The sequence below is a fragment of the Leptonotus elevatus genome, chromosome 14 (genome assembly GCF_054856555.1).
Source record: "Leptonotus elevatus isolate MCC_2025b chromosome 14, RoL_Lele_1.0, whole genome shotgun sequence".
NCBI lineage: Eukaryota > Metazoa > Chordata > Actinopteri > Syngnathiformes > Syngnathidae > Leptonotus > Leptonotus elevatus.
In genome coordinates, this window is record NC_141252.1 from 18,971,273 (window position 1) to 18,989,529 (window position 18,257).

Sequence of the window (18,257 nt, forward strand, 5' to 3'; positions counted from 1 at the left end):
GAAGTTTGTTCGCCCTCATGTTGCTCATATAAATAATAACAACCGCAAAATAGGTCTAGCATGTGCCTGCAATCCACGTTGCCACGCCAGCCGCTCTGTGCTTAAACCGAGAAACGACAACGGCAGCATGTCGGTCGACAGTGTGTTCCGGACCCGCTCGCTCGGCGTGGCCGCCGAGGGTCTTCCTGATCAGTACGCAGACGGCAAAGCAGCCAAAGTCTGGCAGCTCTACATCGGCAACACGCAGAGCAGGACGCAGGAGTACAAAAGCTGGGTGGTGTCACTGCTGAGAAAACACGGGGTCCGGAGAGTGCTGGATGTAGCCTGCGGAACAGGGTAAAGTCACACCGAGGAGAGGCACCAACGGCTTGCTGCCACTGCCACTCCAATCAATTATACGACCACATTGCATACTACATTTCGACATTTATTCATAAGCAAACATGACATACCTCTTCAATACATTTGACATATATTTCATGACTACAGTTTATTTTGTAGATCGGCTTTGCGTATATTTAAATGAGACATGTTTTAGAAAAAATGGACCGTGAAAATACTGTGCAAGTACCCTAGCTTCAAACGTGTACCCTTCACATGATGATGAAATAGGCATGCATTATCAATTGGCAATCAGTAAAATATGATGGTTGGAAAACCTACTAGATTAAACGTGCCTGTTCAGATCAAACAGTCTGTTGATGAGTTGTGGAGGGTGCGTTTTAACCCATCGAGCCGGTCAACTGAGGATCGAATCTGGTTGAGGATGGAGAATAATGTAAGTGCAGAGTTGCATCACCCGTTTGTTCAGTTCCCGTCTCTTTGTGGCAGTATGAGGCGTAAGGAACGTGGCAAATATTCACTTCTATGACTGACACTTGTAAAGGAAATCACTTTAGTAGGTGATGAAGTGGCTTGAAACAGCTGCAGGTAGTTTTGACTGGTTCACAGTTGTGTTATTTACCTCTTGTGATAGTGTATCGGCTGAGACAAGGCCACAGGTTCACACCAACTGCTCTACATTAGGCTATTTTTCCACTACATTTCTGGCGACCATGGCAGCCCCATTTGCACAAAATGTAGTGCAGAGAGGGATTTTGGCAATTTTTTTCCAATTTTCTCATGTTCTATCCCGTACGGTATCCGTGATGGATCATGGGTGGGCTACTTAGTCCAGGAGGCTCAAATGTGTACTACGGTTTATGTGACCATCGTTGTCTCACAACACTATTTGGTCCATGGTGCCGGAAACAGGGCTGCCATTTTGTAAAATGATAATTTTATCTATGACATTTTATTTGCTGTGCTGAACAAAATCAACGTGTGTTATAGACACTGTCACAAGCATTCCCACATATGTTATTGTGTTTTTATTTCCCCCACTTTTTTGCCGTGAAACAACTCCCACATAATACTACCGATTTACACCGTTCAAGTTCCAACTTGCTTCAGAAATTCACGTCGGTATATATCGTCTGATTCCACATTACTTACAGTATTAGCACAACTTAATGTTAAATATCAACTTTTCCCCATTCGTTTTCATTGGGACTGACATTGGACTTTTTCTAAGTACCACTTTCCACGGCCATTTCCATACATACAACTGATCATCATTGCCAGGTGTCTGATCCTGCTCAGTGGCGCAGTTGGTGAAGTGCATTGTCCAGTAACCAGGAGGTTGGTTCGAATCCCACCTCCAACTGTACATTGCAAATATATCTATGGCCGTTATGCTAAGTGATATACATGTATACCATTACCAACTGACTATCATATCAGACGACACTTTTCAAAAATAATTACGCCATTAGCCATGAATTAGAACAAGTCAAGTCAGCTCAGTGCATAGAGCAATTACTTGACACCACAGAGAAGCTGGGTTCAAGTCCCGCTTGGACCACATTTTAGTACATTCGATGTTTCGATACCAACTGACTATCAGATCAGTAAATGGATTATAATTTCTCTGAAATGACTAAATCCCAACCTTTGACAAATTGCAGTTAAAAAAATATTTTATTCATTTGTCATTTAACTGCAATTAAACATTTGTATTTTCACATAATTAATCTTTCAATTTACTTCATAAGCACATTCATCTTGTCATTCAGCTTTTCAGCATTCCCACGCAATTTCTGCAGAAATTGCACATTGTCTAGTTATCACAAGTTTCTGTCTGATTTCTTGTTTCTAGAAGAAGAATGTCAGCACTGCACATCCTTTGCATAAGCAAAGTTAAACATTCTTAAACTTGTTGTCTTACAGCAAAGTAGCTTGTTTATCCAATATTTGCATTGAAATCAGTATATCCCCAGTCAACAGACATGGTGTGCCTGTTGCAAAGCCATGTGAGGGTGATGTAAACATGATCAGAGTGGAATGGCGTTACAACTGACTTCACTATTTTTAGCAGCCCTAAAGAAGCCCAAAATGTTTTCTGTCACATATACTGTAACTCAATGACTCATCAACAGAGATAATAGGTTCTTTAAATATTTGAAATTGTCAGTAGGTGTGAATGTGCCTCCCTGGTGGCCAACTCAGACTCAAGGCTGGGAGGGGCTTGCAGCTCAATTTGCACTGTAGATAGTAGACTCGGATCAATATTGTTTCCAGTCAACCAGTGTTAACATGAATTAGATTATATAATTTGTTTGTCTGATTTTCACAGAACATTCCCATTGCCATACTTAGTAGCTGTTAATCATTGCATTGCACTACTTTTTCAGGTCGTTATCCACTGCGTGTTACCCAATCTGGCTTGTTTTGTTCAACGAAGACACCAAATGGACCCTTTGAGGTCATGTGCACGTTGTCTCAAGATATGTCAGATTACAACCAACAACGTCAACCCTGAATTGGAAAACAATTGAAAGTACAAATGTAAAACAACATATTGTTAAATTTATGTCTCTGACAGTACCGATCAAAATTAAGAATTAGCTTTTGAAAGACAGATTATTATTTTGTTGCTTGACTTTTATTTGACTGAACTAGTTCAGAGTAATGAGTGAATAGACTAAAATATACACTCTTTATTGTCATTCTATGGTCAGATACTGTACAACAGAATTGGTGTGGCATTCCAGGTTTGTGTACTCTCAAGAATGGGGGAAAAAGTGAATAGAAAAGCTATACCAAACAATACAAAATGATACAGTGCTGCAGGATTGTGCAAAAACCCGTTTACATGACGGTTTGTGCAGCAAAAGTTTTTCATGAGCCAAGTTTAGCCCTCACCCAACCTGTAAAATAAAAAAACTAAAACTGACTCACTTTCTACCCACTTTCCCCCCGCAATTACTTCTAGTCATATAATTAGGTAGACAGGTATAAACTTGTCAAAGCAGTTCTCGTAACATTGCTGCCTTGCCTGCCCACACACAGCAGGATGAACCAATTTCAGTTGACTAAACCACCCCACCAGATTATCTTGAAATTAATCAACACATGCTGATAGTACAACACAGTTGTTTACATAACTGTTTTTTCCCCGCAGCGTGGACTCCATAATGTTAGTGGAGGAGGGCTTCAATGTGGTGAGTGTGGATGCCAGTGACAAAATGCTCAAGTATGCGCTGAAATCCAGATGGGAGAGAAGAAAAGAAACAGCGTTCGACCAATGGGGTGCGATATTTTTGCATACTTTAATGTGTGTGTGTGTATTCATAGTTGTGTTCTCGTGTGACATCAACAAGCTGAAACAAATTCCACATTGAGTGTCATTTCATATGGAGGACCAAAACTGCCAAAATTAAAAATAAATAAATGAATTAATAAATGGCTAAAAATGAAACTAAAAACAGATATAACAAAATAATTCAAAAATTACATACAAAAATTACATATAAAATAAAAACAACAAAACAAATATAAATACTAAATATATATATATATATATATATATATATATATATATATATATATATATATATATATATATATATATTTAGTATTTATATGTTTTTATTTCCATTTATATTAATTTTTTTATTTAATTTTTGAATTATATTTTTATTTTTGTTTTTATTTTCACTTTTAGTCATATATTTATTCATTTATTTTTAAGTTTGGCAGTTTTGGTCCTCCATAGTTACATTATTATTTTTTTAGTGCTTAACAAATTGATTAGACCATTGTATTATAACATGTATTTATATTTTGTTATAATGTGTGTATTTTGTGGGGTTGGCAGTGATTGAAGAAGCCAACTGGCTGACGCTCCCAGAAGACATCCAGAAACCAGTAGGAGACGGCTTTGACGCGGTTATTTGCCTTGGCAACTCCTTCGCCCATTTACCAGATTTTAAAGGTACATGTGGTCGGTCCAATTCTTTTTGGCTTTGTTTTCAGTTACACTTTTTGTAGAATAAAATTTCTCATCTTGATTTCTCCAGTGGTGTTGATTGGTTGTAATTTAATGTTTAAATGCTGTCACATTACGCCAACATAACCAATGGACCAACACCATGATTGAATTTCATCTGATGTCACTTCTCAGTCATGACATTTTTGTTGTGTTGCTCTTAGGGGACCAAAGTGACCAAAAGTTGGCTCTTCAGAACATCGCAAGCATGGTCAAACCCGGTGGAATCCTCATCATCGACCACCGCAATTATGACTACATCCTGGAGACTGGACGAGCACCACAAGGCAAAAATGTTTACTACAAGGTATGAAGGAGAAAATAATTGAGTGTATTTGTTACCGAATGCAATGGAACCTCTAAGGCACGTTGCACTCTAAATGACGCAGCTGAACGTGACTGCTAGTGTTAATTTTATCAGCCATTTTTAAATTGAGTCTCAATTTTAGTCAAATTTCAGTCATGCTTGTTAGTTTTTAATACAGTTAGTCAACCTCATCCCGTTTTTATTTAGTCAATTTTTAGTTGACTATAAATCTAGCATTTTAGTCTTTATTTTATTCCAAGAAAACATAATTGTATTCGTCTAGTTTTAGTCAACAAGAACTGTCAACGTTTTAGTCAGGGCAATCATTTTACCCCTGTATATTTTTTTTCCAGCAGATTATGTTGAACATTTTGGATCTAAAACTATTTCACATAAAATTTTCTCTCATCACTGATGAAAAACATCTTCACACACAATTACAGTAGTTAGTATCCATGCTATGAGCTAGTAAATTAGCCAGCATTAGTTAGCGGTCGGATTAACATTATTGAGGAACGTTATAGCCGTAGATCAATGTTAAGTTATAACTATAATTTACTTCTTCTTTTTTTTTTACTTTTCACCGTTAATCCACCTCCTGTCCGGCCCATATGATTGTGCATGTTGCACTCGCTAGCTGCAGATTTGAAAGGGTGTGTGTCACTGTGTGTCACATGACAGTGTCACAGACGTGACAGATTAGCAGAGACAATAATTTTTTTTTAAATCTCGTTTTGGTTCAGGAACTAAAATGTCCATACATTTTAGTCCATGTATTATTAAGAAGTGAAGTACATTTTTGTCTCATCTTAATTAGTTGACGAAAATGCATACCGATTTAGTCCCATTTATTGTTTATTAATGAGGGTTTTAGTGTAGTTTAGTCCGGTGAAAAATGTCTGTTGACGAAATTATATTTGTTTAGTTTTCGTTGACGAAATTAATACTAGTAACTGCTTCGCGAAACATTTGCGATTGTGACTCACACCGTGCACTAAGTGAGCATTATAAAAACTGCAAGCCTGTATGGTGTTTAAAGGTTCCACACGCAGTAGTCCTGTGCTGTACTGTAATATTTTTTATTAAACCGCCAAAACATGTCAAAAGAGCAAACATATGATGGTGGTTTAAAAGTTCCTCGGTGGCAGGCCCCAGGATTGGATGAGATATTCTTGGAGTTTCTAAAGACTTTGAATGTTTGGTCTGTATTGGCTGACATGTGGACTCTGCATTGCTCTGCTGTGGTGAAGAAGCAGCTGAACCGAAAGGAGAAGCTTTCGATTTATCGGTCGAGCTACGTTCCCACTCTCACCTCTGGTCACAGGCTATGGATTGTACACCAAAAAACATCACAGCCACGGAAATTAGTTAGGATTGATGGGATGTACAATTGCAAGATTTCAGTCTAAGTAGATTTAAGTAGATTTCTTTTAATTTAATAAATAATAAAAATGATTACAAATTAAAATGATTAACTATTTAATGAATAATTTAATTTAATGAATTTATTTAAATTAATTATTATAGTCTATATAATTTAAATAATTATATATTTAAATTTATTAAATTAAATTAATTAGTTATTAAAATAATAATAATTAAATTTATAAATGCAAGTACCGGTTATCAAGATTTCAGTCTAAGTACATTTAAGTACATAAAAATAATAATAATAATAATAAAATAAAATTATTATTTTTGTTATAAAAGAAAACCGTAATTAAATTAATAAATGTAATAGATTTTTTTCAAAGTAAATTTATATTTAAGTCTAAGTAATCAAGATTTCAGTCTAAGTAGAAAACAAGTCAGTTTGCTGAGGATTTTCTTGCCGTGTAATCAAGCTCTATTTGTTATTCGTTATCATTGTACGGTGTTTTCTCAGGGCAGAACATTGGAGCACGTCTGCCACAAAGTCGAGATGTCCTGTTCAAATCTCGACTCCTGTATGGATTTTGCATATTCCCCGTGCTTGCACTCTGGCTTCCACCCATACTTTTTCATTTTATGTGGACCATCCATGTTTAATTGTCTTTGTTTATATCGCGCCTACTTTCCTAGTCTTTATTCCAAACACCCTTGAGATAGTACAGGATGGTTTGCATATAAATGCTAAATCAACAGTCACATGCTAAACTCTAATCCTCTTCACACATGGGTATAATGCCAGAGTCTGCTCCCATGCACCAACCGCATGGCCATAACAACAAAAGCGACTACTTTTTGTTTGTTTGATAACTCCTAAGTAGACAATGATTGAGTGAAGAAGCTTCAGCGTTCATCCATGTTAAGTTGGATTGAATGCACCGTGGAATTGTTTTGTTTTATTTTGTCTTGCAGAGCGATCTAACTCAGGACATTTCCACTTCGGTGCTGTGGGTGAATAATAAGCCCCACATGATCACTCTGGACTACACCATCCAAGTTCCTCAGGCCAGCCCTCAGAGCCTGCCTGAGGTCAGGTACGTTTTGTGGGATTGAAAACACTGACATGAGCAGTAACATTTTGCTTTGCCTTTTCTAAGTACAATTACTCTCATTTAGATGTTACATTAGATGAAGTTGTCAAGGGTGTTGCCTGGTCCAAATGGAGGCAGTGTTTGTACCATTCACAAGTATGCATATGCTGCCCCCAGGCATGGGGCGATTACCGGTTTGACAGATTAGGACTGCTTTAAAAAGTCAAGGTTTCGATAGCCGCTAATACTACCTGTCACCGGTAATCAGCTCTTTTTCTCTTTTTTGAGGGGACTTCCGAGCACGGCGCAATATGATTGGATGCTTGCCGAGTTCAGTACATGAGCTGCTTTGTTGAAGTTAATTGCCTCCAATTAACTTTTTCTTCCTCCTTTGTGAGCACATGGACGAGGAGACAAAAAGAAACATTGACGTGTTTTGCTCTGATGAATGTGCATTTTCTTAAAAACGGAAAAATTGTGCCTACGGGTACTACTTAGCCACAAGAACAACATGAGTAACCCATGGGTCTGTTTTAAAAATAGCTCATCACTGATCTGCCACTGATGGAACACTGTAACTTAGTTATTTGGTTATTTATTTAGTTATTTATTTATTTAGTTATTTATTTATTTATTCGTGTACATGTTTCTTCTGGACCAAATATACTATAGTTTGTTCAAAAATAAAATAGATTGTGTCCCACAGGGGAAACAATGTTGTTTTTATCTATCCAAATATTTCAAAAAAGGTCCTTTCAGTGCTGCAATTGTAATACTGCAATGTTTGTTGTTGTTTTATTCTCTTTTATCATGCCCAAAGAATCTAATCACCCTGTGCGTAGCCATGCCCCCCCACTGCCTCAAGCAATTGCCTTATTTATCTTTTATACACATTTAATTGTTATCTATAGTTTTGGTTTTCTTAAATCATATTTCATTAAAATATTAAATAAAAATGCAGGAACTCTGTTCATATTGCGATAGTGACATCTAGTGGTCACTGATTACACAGCGGGACTTAAAGGCTCTTGCATTAACAACACTGGGAATTGCATTTCTTAGAAAAGGGTGTGCACCATTTGTTTACCTATATGTCAAAATGGTTCATGATAATGATATTAATTCCACAAATCTGAATTTGTGTATCTATATTGTTGTCTCAATTTTAGATTTTGTTTTTACATTATAAAGTGAGAGACTAAACAAGAAAACACCTTTAGTAGTACAATAATAAAAATGAAACAGTATCTGAACAATACATTGTACATTATACAATACATGTCTCTGCCGTGGCCAGTCAGAATTAACAGATTGTGTGTGCTGTTGGGAGCAGGTATAAAAGTTTTGGAGACGGTCACGTTTATAAAAGAGGGTTTTGCTATTTCAGTAGCGCTGATTTTTCTGCCATGGGAAGTTTAGTAGAGCATTGCAAGTGCAAAAAAAGTTTGAAAGGATAGAATTGGAAGTGTTGGTGGAGGAATCAAACATTATAACTGAGTTTCAGAAAATAAATGGACCTTTTCTGATAAATTTTGGGGAAGCTAGCAATCTCACCCTGAGTGTTTGCCAATATTATGTAAACGGTATGTTCCCGGGTATTTTTAAATATCTGCTTAATGTGTGTTCCCAGTAAATTCCGTCTTTCCTACTACCCTCACTGCCTGGAAAACTTCAAAATGATCCTGCAAGAAGCCTTCAACGGCAAAGTGGAGCACAACGTCTACGGAGATTTCATGGCATACGTCCCCGGTCAAACTCAGGCGCCGTGCTACTTCATCCACGTTTGCAAGAAGACTGCATAGGCAGACATATGCGCAAATGTCAGCGTTTTCATTTAAACCACATGGATTCACCCTCATTCTTGTATATTTCATCTGAAAATTTAAATATTACAAATTTGATCTGATGATTATAGATTTCTGATTGAAACAATTAACACGTTTGCTCAATAGCTACTAAAATCCAAAAAGTGGATAATTTCAATCAGAGGTGGCAAATCCAGGTCCAGAAAGCAAAAACCCTGCCACAGTTTGTCTTTAGCCCCTGATGCTAGCTAGCTAGCTCCCTAGCAGGTAAACGAGCACCATGAGAGCTAGCTAGCATCAAAGGCTAAAGACAAACTGTGGCAGAGTTTTTACTTTCTGGACCTGGATTTGCCACCTCTGATTGAAATATTCTGGTAATGTTTCTGGGTTGATTTTTACAAGTACAGATATTTCTTTTTTGTTTACCACGTCTTTCAACACAATTCATGTAATGGCCTTTTTTTGGCAGGGGAAAAAAAATCTAAAGAGAAAAAAAAAATCTCATTTATACTTTTTCACTTTTTAGGTAATGCTTTTGAGAACCGACCTGACATCTTTTCAACGAAATCTCCCTGCAGTGTTATGCAGGGTATCATTTAGATTACACGGAGTCCTCGCAGTTCCCATTTGTGAAGGTGTTTATAGCTTCAAGACTTTAACTTGAAGGCCAAATGATCAAACCGAGTGACTGTTTAACAGTTTCAACTGTTGCTAAATAACTTTTAGCAAGAACTTACCCCCTATCATGTTAACTTTTAGCTTCCGACGAGAGAAAGGTCTATTTTAATTTTGTTGAATATTTTTTGGTTTGTGCGTCTTTAACTCTCTCTTTGTGATTAAATTTTATGCTAAACCAGAAAATAGTACCACTAGTGTGTGACTTGCAGTAATGTGAGCTGTAGCGTCACAGTACGTTTGAACACTCAATCATCTTAAAATATGCTGTCAACCAAAGATTTGACATTTACTTTCCTCAGTCTTTGAATTACAATTTGCACAGTAATTTTAATGTATTGACAATAAATAATTGTTTTGCTTTTGTCGATCATAACCATGCAAAATCTAATGCATGGAGCGAGTAGGCCTGCTGTAGATGAGAACAGCAGGGTAAATCAGTGCCTCGTGTTAAAATGTACTGTAGTGATTTGCTGAAGAACAATGGCCTGAAATCCATTGAATGAAGGCATTTCGACACAAAAGTCTTATGTTGCTGGTTCTTAAAAGAAGTTCAATTAAGATGTTGCTTCAAATTAAACATTGTGCTGGTGTGTGTTTTGTTTTTTAATTTGCCTTTCAAGTTGTGGAAGAGTCATTTAACATAGAAGCTTGTACTTCCAAAATTGTCACTTTTCAGGAGACTCCAATAGCAAGTTTTTTCAACCATTAGCATTACATCATCAAAGAGAGCAAGCCATTTCAACACTTCAGATTAGGAAATATTAAATAATTTGTAATAATGAAACCAACACATGTAGACTGACCAAAAGTATAGATTTTTGAAAAGCAATTTGCCAAATTGTGACTTACAAGGTTTGGACCCGGTTTCTGCCTACTACTACAACTGTTTAGTTATGTTTGTGAAAAGTAATAATATTTGAAGCGTTTCTTCAGAAGCTGCATCTTATGCAGAGAAGAGAAAATTACTGTCATTCTATACTTGAGTAAAAGTACAGTTGTGTAAAAAAAAAAACAACGTTGGTAAAAATACTCACTCAAAAAATTACTCAAGTAAAAGTAAAAAAGTACAGGCTCTGAAATGTACTTGACGAGTAGTAATAAAAAGTATTTTTAATAGATGTTTCCTGCTACGTCAATTTGAAAGATATTAGCAAACGGAGCAAATATTACCCTCATATTTATGCGTTGTTCTAATCTAGCCAATTGCACGTCATGTGATCGCGTGCCGTAGAGCCAATCACAGGCTGGGATGCCGTGTGAAATGCTTCATATGATTGGCGGAGCCAGTATACATTGACGGCTGATTTTTCTTCCAGGTCAAGTATTTAAATTGTTTTCATGCATTTAAAAACAAAAGTAACGACCTTGTTTTGAAAATGTATCAAGTAAAAAGTACAGATACTCATGTTAAAATGGAACGGATAAAAGTACAAAGTAGTCTAGAAATAAATACTATACTATTTTATGCTAGATTTTGTGTTATGATTATATAGGGGCATAGTTGTGGAATCATGTAATATTATATGAAGTTACCTACCTTGTATTGGAATGGGCCACTGAATTCACATGAAAATGATGTCAAGTGAATGTACTATGATATAAATAAAAATCCAAGAATTCATACTTAGACTACCGTAATTGCATTTTTTAAAATGTATTATGCATGTAATACCTCATGGTGGGATTAAACTGTCGCTGCTGTAAATATTGTCTTTTGCATGCCACACTGAGAACCTGATCACACATCCATGTAAGAACAGATGTCAAGAGTAATGTGACGTCCAAACAATCCTGTCCAAGAAAAAAAAATCCACTCCAATCATTGTTTTATGTTTTTATTTGCAAATCTGTATTACTAGTCATAACTATTTGACAACATCCATTTTATAGCACTCTGTATATGTATTCCGTCCACCTATTATCACTGGAGTAGAAAAGAAACAATGTAGAATACAGTATAGCCACAAGAGGGCGGTATAGCATAACATGTACGCTCTACGGCTGATAAAGAAGCAAACATGTTCAACCCAACTATTTGCAGTTTCCCAGGTGGGCAAAAACGGTGCCAAACGTATACTCGCTGGGGCGACCCGTGATCCCTGACTGACAGGGACTGAGCCCCAAGTCAAAACAACAAATAGTAAAATGATATCACAGCATGTTTTGAAATGTGAAATTTACTGTATATAAGACCCATACACAGTACATTTCAAATTGACATTTTAGAAACCCTTTCACCTTTCCCTCAAGACCCTAAGGTACTGTATTTAAATAGAGTACACTAATCTGGCCACTGAACACATCATCTTCCAGCAATTCTTCTCAAGAGTGTCTTGCTTATCTCATTTTAGGCCTCTGAGGTATCCTGTCAGAGTTTAATACTAGACAGCCACGCAGTGAGCTAATATGCAAAACAGATGTGACAAATTTTTGCCAGATGTGGCTACTTTGCTTTACTTGTGAGTCAAAGTGGTAAAGTGTGGTTTTACGGCAAGGGTCGCTTTCACAGTACATCAGTGGCCAAATCAAACAAAAAGAGAATGTGCTCAGTTCAAAGAGATTGGTTAATATGGTGGAGGTTTATCCTCAAATGCTTTATAAAGATGGTCGTAATGAAAAATGTGTTGTGCTCTAAAATATTTCCGGGAAGCTGATTTTTAACATATTTTTGTCTTTTTGTAGCAGAAATCCCAGATGTATGTTAGTGATACAAAAAAATGAAATGAAATGCACACATCAAGTTAGCGCAATGTAACCTAAAGCGCACACAAAAATACAAGCAAGACAAATTTAAGTAAAACGCACCATCTAGATTTGGAAAAAAAAACTTGGTCTACTTCTCTTCTGGCTCCGATTGATGATCGATTGCACGGTGAAGCTGCGCTGTTCTCAGCATGCATCACGCCTTGCCATGCTGAATGTTTGCTGCAAGAAAGAACTCAATCCTTACCGTTTGTGTTACCTGCAGTTTGTTGAAAGTGTGCTTTTAATTACTTTATATTTATGTTCCACTATGTTTTTATGAAACCCTGATAGGTAGTGAAATCCTAAGAATAACCAGTTGTGTGAAATATTACATGTGAGCTCTGCTCTTTGCTAATTGCTCAGAGAAACCTTTTTTTTCCTTCTTTTTTTCCCCCCAAGCCGGTAGAATCTCTATTTTCTTTGTGTGACTCATTAGTGTTGCAGGATGATCAGATGGGCAGCGCCCAGTGCCAATAAGGAGGATGAAAGTATATGTGATAAAAGTAGTAAACAGTAGTAGTGGGAATCTTTGATACGAGTGTGTGTGTGTGTGTGGGGGGGGGGGGGGGGGGCTGCGTGTGTATGTGTGTGTATATATACATACTTTCTTCATATAGTTTGGAGACTATTAGAAATCCCTAGGCCAAGTTTATGGTCTATTACCATTTACTGTCATTAGCATATAATAAATAGTTGGTCACACCAAACAGCTGCTATGGGATTTTCCTGCCCACAACCCAGCCTTTGCCAAGTCATTATTTGGACGGAGAGCATGTCAGATTTTCAACGCAGTGTCTTGTGTTACTTGGAGGCACACAGTGTGATTCACATACTGCACCCGTTTCTTCCTACATGAAGGGTTTACAAACCAGGAGGCCCCGAAAGACAATCAAGAAATGGACAACATCCCTCGCTGAGGGGCGGGAAGCACAACAACAAAAACGGATGTGTAAGACAACAATTGGGGATTTTCAGGGTATACGCTCACCCAAAAAGACAGAAAGTCACATTGTGCAAAATTGTACAAAACAAACCCGCCTTGCATGAGCTCTTAGACTAATAGATATCAGGACAGGTCTCATGTTACCTTGCTCACACAATTATGAAAGGCCTTTCCCAGTTTGGTAATTTTGGCGACTTTTCATGCACAATCCACTTCCTCTGTGTACAATCAGCAGCGTAAATTGCTTGAGGCTACATATGACACACGGACATTGTGCCAAATCAGTGTAATATTCTTTATTTTAATCAAATATTTAAATGACCAAGTCAAACAGTGTGATTGTGTAGCATAATTGCTGGCGTCGGGCCAAAACCTTGTACAGTACCTCTGAAATTGTCACTTTTCAAACCACCCCAACAATGTCATGCATCATCAAAGAGAGCAACACTTTACATTGGTCATCAATAATTCGTAAAAATGACACCCACACTGACCAAGAGTATTTACAATTATGTGGATGTTTCAACTACAGTTTTTCTTTTTGTGTAACACTCCACTGCGTGCAAGGAGACGCAACAGGATTTGCACAACAGATTACTTTCACTGCGATTGCCTCTTCGCGTGCAGACGCTACACTTTCTTGCTGGCCGTTTTTTCCGGGGAATAGCAAGTATATACTGCAGTGTGTGTTGCCATCAAGTCTACTATCAGGATCATGCTACGGTTACGTTACGGTGGTGTTACGTCTGGCTTCCTCATGTCCTTCAGTTCCTATACCGGGTGGTAGATGTTCTGATCCATCTTATCCACTCCATTCATGGTGGCATCGTAGTCCAGAACCAGTGTCTTCTCCGTGATCAGACTGTACCCACTCCTCCGATGAATATGCATTGGACTCGGGGTACTCTCCATCGTCCGATTGAATGTCCGCTTGTGCAGAAATGCTCGGTTGTGCTCCGCGTTTTCCGGCGTTAGCATCGCTAGCCGGTGAGGCTTTATGACGTGATTATAGCCGCGCGTCAAGCTCGGAGTCACCATCATCATCATCGTCGACATCAATGCGCTTTTTAGTATTGATCGATGCATTCCGTCTTTGAAAAAAATGCTCAAGCATGAGCTGCTTGCAACCGGTCGCCATTGTTGCTTCATCAGCCATTGTCCCCTCAACACTCTAACTCGCCTCACGTCTTCTACTGACGCCCATCCAATCTTGTCCAAAGAGAGTCATCGCTGCCATCTAGGGGCCAAAACGAGTCATTATACTAACTAGATCTGCTTGATACTTTCAGCACGGCTGCCCAAGGCTTTCCTCCACCCGTTTCCAAAAAGAAAACAAAAAAACATAGTGAACGTCTTTTAACGTCTTTGGCGCCCCTCCGTGGGTTTTTACTAAACGTTATTTAACGTTTTTGGCAGTAAAAGAGTTAAATGGGACCGGGGGGGGGGGGGCGCAATTATTATGAATACCTTACGGAACTGTGGTTCTCAACCACTGTCCTCAAGTACCCCTATGCAGCCTGTTTTCCATGTCTCCCATAGCCAACACAGGTGATTCAAACGATCAGCTAATCAGCAAGCTCTGCATGAAGCCTGATAACGATTGTCAGGTGTGTTGTTTGAGAGAGACATGGAAAACAGGGTGCATAGGGGTACTCGAGGACCGGGGCTCAGAAACAGTGCTACAGACAGCAGTGACTTGCCCCATATATTTGGATAAATTCACGTAACACTGCCATGCATCCATTAATTGAATGGCGCGCGCTGACAAGTATTTTCATAGACAGCATTACAGTACATAAACATACAGTAGACAGCAACGCCGTCGTGAGTACGTTGACACCACAGCCATATTGGAGAGGCAAAGTGAAACTTTTTGTAAAGATGTCTCGTTCACTTTCTGCTTGGAGATGTATCAACAAGCCACAACTCATCGGATTAATAAGGGACCATTACCTTTGATTGTAATGATTCCATTCTAACTCAATTTATTTGCCGATTGGATGGCGAATACAATTGCCACATCCAATATGGCGCTGACCTATCGCTTCGAACGGGCCACTTGTTTCAACGGTGTCTGCAGCAGAATTAAAAGGGAAAGCAAAATCCAACCTCATTTTAGATGCCCAAACGATATGTTGCTCCCGTGGTTTGTTTTTTCAAGTGGCCGACACTAATGTAGTATGTCCCTCCTCACTTGCCGTACGCTGGTCGTGTACGCCAGCGTCCTCGGAACTCCTTATTTACAACTACGTACATGTTATACAGACATGTCTTGCAACAGTACACAATACCAAACCAAAAAACTTGCAGCTTCACTTTGAAAAATGTACATTACTCTCGCAACGCCAACTTTGACGTAGTCGTCGCGTATAAGCCAGCGCACCTAACATTATTTTCAGTAAGGCTGTGATGGCTGTTGCTCACACCAGTGTTTCTTCATATTTTTTAATGTCTTAGTGATATACAACTCAACATTAGTATTTTAAAGCACAAAATTAGCTACTATGAAAAATCCATCCATCCCTCCATTTTCGTAACCGCTTATTCTTCACAAGGGTTGCAGTGGTGCTGGAGACTATCCCAGCTGGCTTCGGGCAGGAGGCGGGGTACCCCCTGGACTGAAAAATATAACAATAAGATATAATAATAAAAAATAAATATTTTTAGGGATCCATGCCTCAAATGGGGGGCGGGGGGCACAATCATCTTGGTCACGGGAATGGGACTTAGCACACAGCTGCCACCATTTGCAGTGGCTCTGATTGACCCCCAATAAAGTTCAGCTTGTGTAGTAGGCTTTTCCAGCCCCAAAGCATGATGCTGTCTGGAACAGGCAGGAAGTGTCCATCCAATAAAGTTGGGAGCATGGATGGAATTGTCCTTTGGTTCCAGTGAAAGGAACTCTGAGTGCTTCAGCATGCCAAAAGATTTTGGATACCATGATATTGGTGAGAGAGTTTGTTGTGGATGAATTTTAGTGGTCTGTGCACTGTGAGCTTGATTTTGAACTCAACCCAATGGAACACCTTTGTGATGAATTACAATGGAGACTGAAAGCCAAGCCATCTTATTCAACATCATCAGTTTACAAAGCACTTCTGGGACAATGGTCAAAACAAAACCTCCCATAAACTTACTCTGAAACCTTGTGGGATGCTTTCCAAAAAAAGTTGAAGTTGCAAAGGGTGGACCGACTTGATATTGATACCCATCAATTAAGAATTGAATGTCACTTAAATGTATATGCAAGTCAAGGCAAGTGCGTGAAGTGAATACTTTTGGAAATATAATGTATGTTTACATTATTTAATGATTCGAATGGACTGAAGAATGTTCACATTATACTTGTATGCCAACTTCTTTTCATATTTCCTTTCCACTGTCCAATGACTCCAGTAAAAATCCATTGTAAGGTTATTTCCCATTTGCTTAGCTAAATCCAGGTTGGCACTTTATATTGGACCAGTGTATCTAAACAATAATTAGAAATGACTAATATTGCTTACAACATGATTTTCCTCCAGGATGTATTTTGGTGAAAATTACTTGATGTGACCACACCTTCGTTTAGACAAACACACCCATGGAAAGTCACACTAATGCAAACGCAGCATACAGAGGGTACGTGTGTAACTCAGAAATCTTTGACTGGTTGGCACATTCATGACAGCTGGCCTTTTTTAGTTTGTTTTAGTTTTACACCCTGTTTTAGTTTGGATATTTTGTCAGTTAATCTCAAAAAGTGTTTGGATGTGCGGTCTCCGTCCGTCCTTGACTGGTCCTCTAAGATCGTTTGGGAGGGGGCTGCTAGCGCCACACAGAAATAACAGTCAGGCCCTCCAAGTTAAACAGCTAGCAGGTCATAACGTATGAAAGCTTCTCTTCCTTGAGGTTCGTCCGCCTCACACAAAAAAAGTGACTAAATTTGTTAAGGAAACGGCACACACTAAACAAACCGGTAATGACAAGTTTGCTTCATATTATTTTTTTTGGTTGTTACTAAAACAACAATGAGATTAATTTTTCAAAAATCATTTCCTGTTTTAATACATTTTGTAGAAACTTTATTTGCACGTGTGCTGCCATTGTTTACATTGCAACACATTCTGCGTAGTGAGTAGAATGGCCACTTGATCTCTGACGAGCAATGCAAAACGGGTATAAAGTAAGCGGGGTAAGCCTTGTAGCTATGAGAACCAAAACTGCCAAAATAAAAAATAAATAAATGACTTAATAAATAAATGGCTAAATGACTAAAAGTGAAAATAAAAATGGATATAAAAAATATAATTCAATACAAAAAATAAATATAAATGGAAATAAAAACAACTATATATATATATATATATATATACACAAAAATATATTTTTTATTAAGTATAAATATATTATATTATTATCTTATATACAATATAAATGTATTGATTGATATTTAATTCTCTCTCTCTCTCTCTCTCTCTCTCTATATATATATATATATATGTATATAGTGAGAATCTACAAAGTAACCAGCCATGAGAATAAAGTGAATGCATTGAATAAGAAAGTGTGTCCAAAATTGACACACTTTCTTTCTTATTCAATGCATTCACTTTATTCTCATGGCTGGTTACTTTGCAGATTCTCACTGAAGTCATCCAAACTACGTATGAACTGATGTGGAGTTATGTACTTAACAAAAAAAAGGTGAAATAACTGAAAACATGTTTTATATTATAGATTTTTCAAAATAGCCATCCTTTGCTCTAGTTACTTTTTTGCATACTTTTGGCATTCTTACGTCTGGGAACTCCTTAAAGACTGTTAGAAAACTCGTTCAGGTGACTACCTTTTGAAGCTCAGTGAGTGCCAAGAATGTGCAAAAAAGTAATCAGAGAAAAGGGTGGCAATTTATTTATGTATTTATTTGATTATTTTCAGCTTTGTTTGTTAAGTACATAACTCCAAATGT

At 37.8% G+C, this 18,257-nt stretch overlaps 1 protein-coding gene across 1 annotated transcript; it reads left to right on the top strand.

Moving 5' to 3' along the window:
* The first annotated feature begins 17 nt into the window (after window positions 1-17).
* On the top strand, window positions 18-10,208 carry gnmt (glycine N-methyltransferase). The gene is made up of 6 exons (XM_086095365.1): window positions 18-336; window positions 3,503-3,630; window positions 4,199-4,315; window positions 4,534-4,676; window positions 7,017-7,138; window positions 8,766-10,208. Exons 1-6 carry the CDS (start codon window positions 128-130, stop codon window positions 8,935-8,937), a joined length of 891 nt encoding a protein of 296 aa, XP_085951491.1. The 5' UTR covers window positions 18-127; the 3' UTR covers window positions 8,938-10,208.
* The last annotated feature ends 8,049 nt before the right edge of the window (window positions 10,209-18,257 follow it).